General features: G+C 44.9%; 1 protein-coding gene across 1 annotated transcript in view; it reads right to left on the bottom strand.

Moving 5' to 3' along the window:
- The window catches only part of LOC125940850 (calcium-activated chloride channel regulator 1-like), a 146,212-nt gene extending 135,078 nt beyond the window's left edge, over positions 1–11,134 (bottom strand). The window contains exons 1-4 of the mRNA XM_049657459.1: positions 11,081–11,134; positions 10,204–10,360; positions 9,102–9,399; positions 7,111–7,217 (exon numbers count right to left, since the gene is read on the bottom strand). Of these exons, the coding sequence (XP_049513416.1) occupies positions 7,111–7,217; positions 9,102–9,399; positions 10,204–10,359 (561 nt within the window). The 5' untranslated portion in view covers position 10,360; positions 11,081–11,134. The remainder of the gene's footprint in view (positions 1–7,110; positions 7,218–9,101; positions 9,400–10,203; positions 10,361–11,080) is intronic.
- Positions 11,135–12,214: the final 1,080 nt, after the last annotated feature.

Raw genomic sequence — 12,214 nt, 5'->3', positions numbered from 1 at the left:
ATGAAGGGCTTCATCCCCAGACGTCGGAAAGAGTGAGTACCACTCGTTTAAACAATGACAAAGCGAGTAGCGCCGTTTCCTGTCATAGTAAGTTTCGCGCACGTTATCTATACACATCTGTCCAAATGGCAGGAACACTTACGGCACTCAATCGCCGACGTATCAAGAAAGTGAATAGGCGTACACTTGAATATATGCGCACTGTATAGGCCAATAAATGACGTGACGGCACCCTATGGCGCATGAATGTCGAAGCTGAATATTTCGTCACGGTCCACAAGAGTAAGCGAGTTACTAGCTGTAATATATGTTCTGCTACAAGGTATTACAATGTACAAAACGCTACGTTTCAAGTATGTGCGCAGAAAAAACAAATTTATCGGAACTGAGCACACCCGTGAGCGATTAGGCAGAAAATAATCAATAGTGGCCGCACCGAGGAACTTACTGAGTCAGAAACTGACAGCCACTGCTTCAAAATGCCTTGGATAGCTTGGAATACACATTTAGCCCCTGCTTTATAAGAAGTACCATATACCTCATTGCGCCGTTTGGGCATAGCTTAATCACTCCAAAAGCGCTTTTGCTTTTCTCTGAAGCTGTGATCAAAGCTTCGTGTCGTCCACCTAGTCCCCGTCTACGATATCTCCGAAACAGAGGTTTTCTAAGCCGCGCCGGCGTCATACACTTCCATTGTAAACAAGGAGGCAACGGAGGCAGTTGAGGCAAGAAATGGACGCGTCACCACGTGATCAAACATGGAGCGCCCACGGATCGCCGCGAAAAGGGTCAATATGCGCTGATCTTCGTGGAATAATTAATGGCTGAATCCTGCTTACCACCACCGCATCCTGAGGCCCGCACCCGATGCATGTAGGTCCTTCGGTTTTCAATCTCTTAATGGCACTCAGGAATCCGGCTTCGTGCCAGCGTTCACCAGTGTGAGAGGGTGCACCACATTCGCACTTTTACTGAACGTCAAGATGGCCAGTCGACGTAAGTCATTGGCCATGCCTTAACGTACCGCGTTATAGCCTCTTTTAAGAACTCCAAGCGTCGGTAATTCTAAAAATAAAAACGGAATCTGTCATTCATTCACAAAAAATGGCGTATAAACCACAGCCTTCGCCCAGTGTGTGAAGTATAGCTTACCTGTCATGCTTGACGAGACTCCAGAACAAGCACGACGCGCTGCGTGACATTGTCCTCTTGAGTTACTACGAGGAGATTTCCGATGGCGCTGTGTGGACTTTGGCTTTGGCACCGTCAAAACGGAATAAAAAAAAAAGATGCATTTGCGATTATAGGTCAATGTGCGAAGAAATGCGTTAGCATTACGTCGCGCCAATTTGAGTCCCGGATGTATGAGTGAAACCGCGTTCACCGCATTGCTCAGTGTTGTTCAGGAGCTCACTCGACACAACTCCTGCCTCTTCGACGAGCGAAGTGCATTGTCGGTTATATATATATATATATATATATATAATATAATATATATATATATCATTCGTACATTACCTGCTAATTTGGGGAACCACTGCGGCAAAGCAAAACGATTAGTGTGCAGTTATGTATATATATATATATATATATATATAAATGGTGTTACGGTGAAGACACGAAAAGGTGACACGAACTAGAGGAATACGAAGACTCTGGCCGTTGCCTAGCGCCATATAGTATATCGCTTGGAAATATACAGTATTCACACTCGTTGGGCTACTTTCTTCCGGCAACATTTTGGTGGAGGTGCGGGTAAAAGACAACTCGAGGCGCTTCTGTGTTGGCTACCGTCACCTCAACAAGATAACACAGAAGCATCTTTAGATGCATAGACGACGTTCGCGGCTGCCTTCACGTATCCCAATACTTTCATCAACTGAACTCCATTACCTACATTACCTGCAAATTTGGGCAATGCGGCAAAGGAAACACACACGCTCTCCATCGGCTCCACTCCTCTACCTTCTTCTCTATCTATCTATATATCTATCTATATATATATATATATATATATATATATGTGTGAAAAACCAAATTTGCAGGTACTGTACGAATTACTGATTATCTAGTAGAAACCTAATACATCTCAGTTTAGTCATGTTTATACACTAACTATAATGCACTATGCCGACAGGTAATCGCATACATAGAATCTGGCATACCATGTACCCTACATGGTGTCACCTTCCTGTTGCCCTGCAGTCTTGTCGACCAGTCACTTTGCCCATCCTCATTTCGTCATACGTCTAGCACCTAAGAACATGTCAATCAGATAAGTAGGCTGGTGTCTTTCGATGGGCTTCAGTCCTGGCGTGTTTGAATAGTGCAACTCATGTTTCTCACAGCGCGCTCACAGGGGCTTCCTACATTGACAGGGAGCGGTTTTGCGAAACGTAAGTCGAATATAGCGTGACTGGATCGTTCGATGCTCAACTGCCCACTAATCGCTACAACTTCAGCGTGAGTAAGGACAGCAAGAGTTGACGTTTGTTGTCATTCAAAATAAGCTGAACAAAGTCCTTTCTTTCATTCAGCGTGCATGTTTAGGTTTAGACCAGTTACTTTTCATTATTCCAGCCCCAACGAAGTAAATCGCGTACCTTTAAAAAAGTCGCAGTTTCGCCCAAAAGGCGAAGCATCGATTGCGATAGCAAATTAGTAGAGAGCTATACGACGCAAGGATAGTAGTTTAATTGGCCGTATAAAGTTGTAAACCTTCGCTTATTGACGAAACAGACAAGCACGGTGTCACGCGCGCGCAGGTAAACATGAACCTATCTCGCTCGATGACCGCGGAAACTCGCTGTGATAAACGCCGGAGTGAGAAAGCGTGACAGCAGCAGCGGGCAAAGTGACCTTCGCGCTGTCTCTCGTCTCGTTTCAACGCGAACTAAGCGTCGAAAGCAGAGCGCATACGAAGCTACCGGCACTCGTCGCATGCCCTTTGTCCCCATCGCAGATCGTTTTCAAGATAAGGCACCCGAGCGGCCGCGCTGTGAGCAGCAGCCGATGAAGCAGAAAGCACCCCCCCCCCCCCCCCTCCCTCCTTCTCCGTCGCGCCGCCCCGTGCCTCGCGCGCCCGAGAGACGACCGCGCGCTTCCGGCCTGCCTACCTCCCTCGCGTGCGGTACATTGATCCGCGATTGCTGATTCACCCTCGTACGCTTTCACTCGCACACACATGGTACAGCGTGCGGCGACGATTTTATCGCCGTTACACTTATACGGAACCTCACGGCGACGACGACAACGATGCCAGAAATGCGCTTGGAGTGCCTATATAATTGCAATAAAATTGAGCTCTCAGCGAGGTAAAAGTAACGGGACGACAGGGCGGTTAGCAACAGGATACCGGGTGTTGCATACCCTGCACTGGGAAAAGAAAGAAGAGCCACGAAAGATGCGAGAAAACGAAGAGAAGAGTGAACAATCGAAAGTGGCTGTGTGGGCCTTGTCACATCGTCTCTTTAGGCACCACACAATCACACGCAATCTCAAAATCCCACTGAGACATACAGCGTCACAGAGTGCAGTGTCGCTCAAGCCTTGACACAAGGAAGCGCTATTGAAGAAGGAAACCAATATCTTACTCACTTTAGAAAGTCCGCGTTCCCGCTGATCACTTCCCACGTGGACTTTTGTTGGCAAAGTCTATTCTGCTTGTTAGGAGCAAACGCGTTGTGCTGAATACCGCCGACGGCATCGTCACAGAACTGGCTCACCTGTGAAAATGTCAGCGGAACACGTTGCCGTATTTTTCAGCTTCCAGCAATGCGACCGTGTGCACAAGCATCTTTTGAAAGCCTAAATCTGCGACAGAAATAACTTAAAATAGTAAGCTCAGCTTTCTCTCCTACGCAGTTCGTACGTGGTAATCTCAGTGGTCAATTTAAGCACATGTTGACGAACTTGCGCTGCCAGCCGCGTATAGTATCTGCGCCTTAATGAAATATCTGTGCATGCAGTGTTGCGCCATCTAGCATGCAGATCTGCGAATGCTGGCTGTTGCCTCCAATATTTCGGTATGCACCTTTTTCTATTTAAACCTTCCGCTTTGCGCGATAAGAGGTATGGTACATAAGAGGCTTCGACAGCTGCTCATGTGCCCCCGTCAGACAACCACTAAAACAAACTGTAAGCAACACTTGCAACTACAATATTGCGTGATTACACATTTCCGAAGGTCCATATGAGACAGAAGGGGCATCAGACAACACGCTTCGCGAACTAGTGTAAACGATATATGCACATTTGCTGCCGCTAATTCAGTGTTAACGAGCCATTCTCCGCACGTCGCTGTAGCAAGGAGTCTGGTACTGTTTCAGATATTGAATGCAAACGACCGAATTCTCGGGTCGGCAAGGGCAGCAACAAAGAACAAAAGCTTTTATCTGGTTCCAATTCTTGATTCATGCGACATTTTAGCGCTGTGGTTTAAGAATTTGACGCAGGTTTTAACTGCCCGGGCAACTGATGCTAGAACAATCAGGAACAGCAGACGTTAAATGGTATTTCACATTTAGCGCTCTTTATTTAAGCACATATTGAACTCAAAAACGATCTCGTTTGACCACCAGTGAGCCGAAAGGAACATTTTCTCTTAAATATAAAAAAAAAGAAATTTAGTTGAACCGTCTGGGAGAAAATTAACTGATCTCGGCCTTTTTTCTTGCGTTACGAAAATTTCCGCAAGTTGAAAAATCTATAATATTTACATTCTGGGGTTTTACGTGCCAAAACCAAGATATGATTATCAGGCACGCCGTAGTGGAGGACTCCAGATTAATTTCACCACCCGGGAAACTTTATGGATACAAGTGGGCAAGACCGCCATAAAAATATATTACAATTTTGTAGAGAGCTTTAAAATAGCATATGTAATTGGTTAACCCTACAGGATGTGCAGTCATAGCTGTAAACTCGGATTATTTCTTTAACGAGTCTCAGTAACTTATGCAAATGCTACCACGTATAAGTGAACATTTTCAAACAACAATTGCTACAATTTAACTTTTTTATTTAAATGCAATCTACCTGTCGAGAGCATTTCTGCGTTTGAGATGAATCAAAAAACTGCAATGAGCCGCTTTGTGTCGCACTATGCCTCATTCCGTTCTTCTAGTCGTCGCACTGTCAGTGACGGAGAGGCTCCAGCACTTTTATTCCTATATGGATACAATTACAGAGACTATTATATCTTTCGACCTTCAGAGCAAAGCCATAATAATCGTCACCACAATGCCGTTGCAAGCAAAACTTCAAGTTCATTGGTCACCGTAAAAAACAATCACACCTCACGGCTGCTTGCAATTATGGGGAAAATATGTGCTGTATACGTTGAAGCACTGGTCATCAATGTCATTTCATGGCATCACGGCGTGAGTTCACAACGCGCGACCGATGGACTGTTGTCATAAACTACGTCAGAAACCTTCCTACGGCAAACCCAACCCGTCCTTGTACCGTACGCGAAATAGGTCACCTGCGCTGTACACGCTTAAAGCTCCAACTGCAACACGTAGTGAATGGAGGCACCTACCCTCTCTCCACTGTGTAGCACCCTTCTAACTAATCACGCCTCTATAAAGTTGTTAATCTCTCCCACCCCCTGGATCCTGCCCATCCTGTCCACTGATATACAGTCCTAAAGTGAAGCACTTCAATGATGTAGGCCTACTGCTCACGTTGCCAACGCGGGGCATGAACATGATCGATGACTCAATGGGATGACCGCTGCCGGAATGCTGCAAGCTGACCACGCAGTCCTCTGACAGGCGGCACACTTTGTCGACGGAGCACTTTCCTCCAGTCGCTGTCCTGGCGGCGAAGCCGATCCTTTCCGAACAGGCATTCAGTTTCACCTGAAATCAAGGACTCACTCGTAACAACGTTGCAGTATACAAAAACGCATATTTTATGCTTCTTTGTTCGCTTATTAATTTATGCACTGTTGAAGAAAAAGCCCGTTATTCATTTAGCAGAAAGGTGTGGTTTCTGTTTAGCTGACTTCACGAAGGCAATATACCACGTGTTTCACGCAACTAGAAGCAAACTTTAAATGTAGACTGGTTTACCTTGAACGAATGACAAAACCAGCCTATTGTTTGTAGTGTATTGAGTTGCTCATACTAGGAAGGGCAATTAGCGAATTAACTATGTTTAATTATGCGAAATCTTAAGTATTTGTTTTAAAGCATAGGTGTTATTTTAGAGTTGCATTGCAGGGTTGGCTAAAAACAGCTAATAAAATTGCTTCCAGACGCTTTTTTGCGCGGGTATTTTTTCTGAGCTCTGAGAAAAAAAGAAACGTGAAATACAAAAAAAAAAAAAAAAAAAAAAAAAAACTGACGTCCCTGCACGCTTTCTCGTCTGGATTGCAGCGCATTCTAACTTGTCTTGGAAGAAATAAATGAAAAAAATTGTTAAACCTAACGTTCGAAACACAATTGGAATAGCATTCTCTGTTGGAACACAATATTTTTTCACCATTTGACCCTGGATTCAATATACCCCTGGTAGAAAAAATAGTTGTTGCAAGAAAGTTGTAAGAAAAGGCCCTCGTACTTGAAGGCCATCAATAAGCTGAGTGAAACTAAACGTTAAATGAATTTCGAAGTGTGTAGCGCATTCCCGACGTCTGGCATGTGACAAAGATATGCGCATATCGAAAGAAAACAGAATAAGGCTGATGCAGTTCGTGACTGAAGTTCCTCGAAATTGTTCATTTTGCACTAAATATGACCCCATAGTTAACAAATGGGCAACACTGGCGGCCTATGGCTGCTGAAAGTACTGAAAACAGTTTGACATTTTGGCGGTAAAGGGTTATGTAGAAGAAACTTCATTCACTTTGGTTCCGTAATTATGTGAGGAAAGAAAGTATGCGTTCCATATGTATAAAGGCACATCGGAATGGGTCCCGAAATAAGGCTTCATTTTCAGTGTTGAAAGCGTTTTTCTGCTCAATACATGTGCTATGAAACTTAGTAATGGAAGAAATATTAGCATTTCTAATTGAAAAAAAAAAACACCAAGATGTGGCCATTTTAAACGTTGAGCACTCGAGCCTACGGATAACTAACGACTTTCTTTGAAAACCAGGCTTACCTTGCCGCTGTGGCAGTACGTCAACGGGTACTGATTGTCGCCGTGGCAACCGTGCTCGTCAAATACGCCGTACCGGAAATGGGCCCACTGGTGCACGAAGATGTACGCTGAAAGTTATCAGTTAAAACTTCAGCAACGAAACTGACTACCTGAGTTTTGCGGGTTATTACTCTTACTGCGATCATTAAGTGCGATACTGTTTTACGATTGGTGTGTAAACTGGTCTCCGGTAGTTACCGCTCAATTTTCTCTGAAGAATGGTTGAAATTCAATGTGATAAAGACAATGCGTCATTCTAAACTTTAAGGGAACATACATGCGTCAGCCAGGATCGGCCTTCACAAAACTCGGCAAAAGAATACCTGTCTCTCACCGTGCTACCATTGCTACAGCGTGTGTTGTTTTCTCGTAGAATTTGACGCCGAATATTTGTTTGCAAATAAGAGTCTCATGAAGTTTTATAGCCATGTGGGACTATTCAATGTGGCCATTATGTGGATATCGTCCAGCAGCAGTCCTGTGGCCGATTTTTTTCAGGCACCCTAATACCACGAGAGAAAAATAAATTGTAAAAATGGGCAGCGGCTCACGCTATTGCAAGGTATTTGCGAATGACAGATATGGTATCCCGTACCTCCTTTGAAATTACTTCTACGACGTGCACTGTAATCCACCTGCGTAAAATAGTCACGCAACGTGTACAGCGTCAGTAAATGCACTTTTTTCTCCATTTATTGAGAACCATTCACTGGCTGCTGTTTTTCTTTTTTTTTTTACGAGCACGGGTAGTGAGAGACGGCCCTCAGTAGTATCTATCAGAACCTCGCTGGGCAGCGTCCGCACTCTTGTCCCTCGCCTTGTCGACGGCTCCGGCTGATTGCTGAGCCACGCAGCTGTCATTCTTATCACGATGCATAAAGAAGTTAATGTAATGGCGACTTTTCACCTAAACGGCGAAAGAACGATCAGCAAAACGTTCTCTTCGACCCACTCGGCAAATTATGCCATGAAGACGCACCTGTATTAACAAGTTGGCTCAAACAAAAAAGCAGTAATCACATCTTTCAACCGCCACGACACACATAAGCACCAGAGCGACGTGAGGCACCCAAGAGCCTTCTATTAACTTACTCCTCCCTACGAAGCTGTAGAATGTCACGAGAAAACTGCGCCTTCTCTAGTTATCAGCAATCACTAACGATATTAGGGTGATAGCGGCATATTCCAGGGTTTATCTTCACTCTCACTCACAGCAGTGCCCAATGGTTTCGCTTTACACCGGCAGCCTACGTTGTGACACCGGCAGCCGCGTTGTGAGCGTGTGCTTTAACTGTTGCCTCTCTTGTACAACTAGAAACACCCAGCTCTCCCAACAGGCGCGACATTTTCACTGGCATTAGGCCGCCAGGTTAAAGAAGAAAAGGCGGCAGATAGGTTAACCATGACACGTCCGTTCGGCTACTTTACATGTGGGGAGAGGGTAAAGGGGAGCAAGCGATACGAATGAGTGTGAGCTCAAAGACAAATAAATGTTCACTGACGTCTACCCACAAGCGCTCGTATAGCCCAGTTGCCTTCATGAAACGCATTAACGCTTTGGTGGCTTTCTGCGTATCAGAGGTCTTCAGATAGGCCCCATGATATTTGGTTTGGAGAACTGTCTGTCGTCTAAGCGACACAGACTATTGCGCAGACCATATCGTTGTCAGTCTCCAGGAAGCAGCTGTAGGTTGACTGTATCGGTGGGTCGCGATAGTTGTGGCAAAGGCCGTAGTTCATTCTTTTACAAATACCACCAGCGTCCATGTCCGGAAATTCAATCTTGCCTAGAAAGATCACTTACAATCACCATGCTACGGGAAAAGAGATTTTTCACTGTATTCTTATGCTTTCATCTTTTGTCAGCCTGTGGTTACTGGTGCACTAAAGATTCCAACCTATCCATTAAATTTATATCAATTAAAGAAACAGCCTGCGAAAGTCGGGCTTACCCATGTTCAAAGGATGGTTCCCGGTCGAATTTCTAAGTTGGGCGAGGAACCGCGGCGTCAGTTGAATGAAATCTCCCGGCTGGCCACAGGGCCTCAGCTGCTGCGTGAATGGCCTGTCCCCATACGGCTCGCTTGGCAGGTCGATCCGGATGTCACTCTGCTCGAAGGAGCTCAACGATACGTTACGGGCATTTTCTCTCCTTGGCCATGCTTTAGGTATCTCAATGGTGACTTGCTTGAAGTACACGCGTCCATTGGTGGCCCGGTGCAAGAACTCGGAGGAAGACCGGAACAGTGCCTGTAAGTTTTCAGTGCCTCAGGTGAGAATTTCTGCATATGTATGTATGGAAAAGATGCAAATCCCGTTCGAAGACAGGCAGCAGGCATCCAACATTTTGACAGGCGACCAGTTCTAAGAAAGTGTGTGGCTGTCATTGTTAGCACTAGAACTCAAAGCTGAACTCGCTTCTATTCAATACGACAAGAAGAGTTTTTGCACCTTTGCTGTTGCCGCTGCCACGCTTAACGTTAAACAATTTTCAGCACTAATACGCATGGCTCTATTGGCAGCACACGCTTTTTAAGCGTATTTAAAAGCAGAGTTGGCGTTTTATCCCAACTCTTTCATATCTGCTGCATCTGTAAATTATGGTAGAATGTTCGGCTTTTTCGTTTGCAAACAAGAATTACCGATGGAGAAATAATTTAGGTCTAGGACACCATACCTACATTTTTTGTTTCTATAATAATTTCTTCCACTTCGCTACTCGTGCCATCTGCGACCACAGCCTCAGCCTCACATTCACGTGAATATTGCTTTCTTGGTTCCTCGCACGAGCTCCTCTGCCTTTCGTCTCTGTCCTTCATGTTTTATCATTTACCGCTCGGGGACATTTCCCTGGAGAATTTTTACCACCTCATCAAAGTGGCCTGACTAAAGCCACACCGGTAAATATTCTTGGTCCTCGATGTTTGACCTGCACAGCTAGTTTAGGACCTTTTCAGTTGCGTGCTAAAATCGTGTCATTAGAACCGCGATCGGAGCGCTCGTGGACAGTGGTACTTGAAAAACAAGTGGTGCTCCAAAGACGAAACCGCTCACCTTGATGTCCTCAATGATGGACTCGTCGTAAGGAACAGCTTCGCTGATTGAAACCAGCAGGTTTTTGTATCCACCGTCCAATGTGTCAATTTCCAGCGAAGCCACCGAGCTTACAAACCAAATCAGGACCACCACACGACGCTGTTCTCTGTTCATCCTAGCTATAAAAAAAGTAAATGTACTGAAGTACTGGCGCTGTTACAAATCCTGTATAAGATATTCTTCAAATCCAAGACAGAAACGGAAGAAATTCAACCGCAGTGCTTTTCGTTTGTGTTGTATTTTTGTTGTTTTTGTTGCTAGAATGAATCGCGTGGAGGTGTGTCTGTCGTTAAGAGATGAACTAACTCAGCATCGTTTCGTAGGAACAAAATGCGCTTCAAATAGTTAAAGATGGTGGTCTTTCATCTGCAGTCCACGACGCTTACAAAATACCGAGCAAGATTTCATCCGAATTAGTAGATACATGCCCTAGGTGCTGACGAACTGAAATGGAATGCTCCGTCTGCATGCTGAATACTTGAGCTGTAAGCTGTAGAGCTTAAAACTGTGAAATCAGTAGCTAAGCGCATCGTAAGGTTTGTCGGTATATCGAAATCTGTATTTAATGCGGTATTTCTGAAGCGCTGTTTCTTCAAAATTCTGCTTTGGTATTTTTCATGCCCGAGCTGTATCAAAAGTATCATGAGAACATTTTCACTTATAATAAGTTGATGTCGCCAGCGAGGGTTCAGCGGCAACGCGAAAAATAGCGTTTGGGATTGGGGTGTACATACGTATACAGGTATGTATATCCGGTTCAACAATTGAAGGCTTTCCTATACAAAGTATATTTTGAAAAACTATGCCGTTATTAGAGGCCTGCCCACACACTTGCCTTCAAATCCTGTATCGCATCAAAGCCACCTGCTCCGAATCCCTGCTGTAGGATCACTACGAAGATAAAGGTGCATGTCTGCGCATATTTATAACCAATTTGCAGTTTTGTATCAAGATAAGCTGCGTTCGGCATCCACTCAATCTAATAACTGACACACAATGTTATCACCGGAAATGTTGATAACGTTACGACGAGTGCTTGAGGTGAAAACACGGACAAAGCTAATTAGGATATTGCTATGGGCTAATTGAAGTGTACACTCAAGAAGGCTGGTTAGTGAGCATAACAATTATCCATAAGATTTGGTATTTGAATCAATCCATATTTTATTACGGAGATATATATATATATATATATATATATATATATATATATATATATATACATAGAGAGAGAGAGATGAGGTTTTAATGAAGAAAAAGGAGGAGAGCTTGGTCTGGAGAGTGGGTCTCTTCCCTTCTACTCCCCACTAGGGCAAGAGAAAGTTGGAGTACAGGGAAATAGGTTACTGAGAGGCAGGTTCTTTAAGCAGTGCTCGAGTTGTGTGCCTGACCGTGTGTCTAGTATGCTACACCAGATTACAAGCTCATATTCCTCATCATCATCGGCCTAAATTTCGGTCCAATGCAGGACAAAGGCCTCGCCCTGCGATCTCCAATTACCCCTGTCTTGCGCTAGCTGACCCCAACTTGCGCCGGCAAATTTTCCAAGTTCATTACTCCTCCTGGTTTTCTGCCATCCCGACTGCGCTTCCCTTTCTACCCATTCTGTAACTCGAATGGTCCACCGTTTATCCATCCTACGCATTCCATGGCCTGCCCAGCTCCATTACCCTCCCCCCCCCTCCCCCCGGGCCCCTTAATGTTAATTACAATATTGGCTATCCCAGTTTGTTCTCTAATCCACACCGCTCTCTTCCGTTCTCTTAGCGTTAGGCCTAACAGTTTTTTTATTTCCATCGCTCTTTGTGCGGTCCTTAACTTGTTCTCGAGCTTCTTTGTTAACCTCCAAGAGCACCCTCTGCCGCTAGCAGGTCTGACCGCCGTCTTGGTCAGGTGCTCCGCATCTGCTGGGTACTGTGGGCCATGGGTTAATTACAGGGGTCATGAGGGAGGCAGTGGCCCATAACTG

The sequence above is a fragment of the Dermacentor silvarum genome, chromosome 10 (genome assembly GCF_013339745.2).
Source record: "Dermacentor silvarum isolate Dsil-2018 chromosome 10, BIME_Dsil_1.4, whole genome shotgun sequence".
NCBI classification, from domain to species: Eukaryota; Metazoa; Arthropoda; class Arachnida; order Ixodida; family Ixodidae; genus Dermacentor; species Dermacentor silvarum.
The sequence above is the reverse complement of the archived record's forward strand: the minus strand, read 5'-3'. Positions and strand labels throughout refer to the sequence as shown.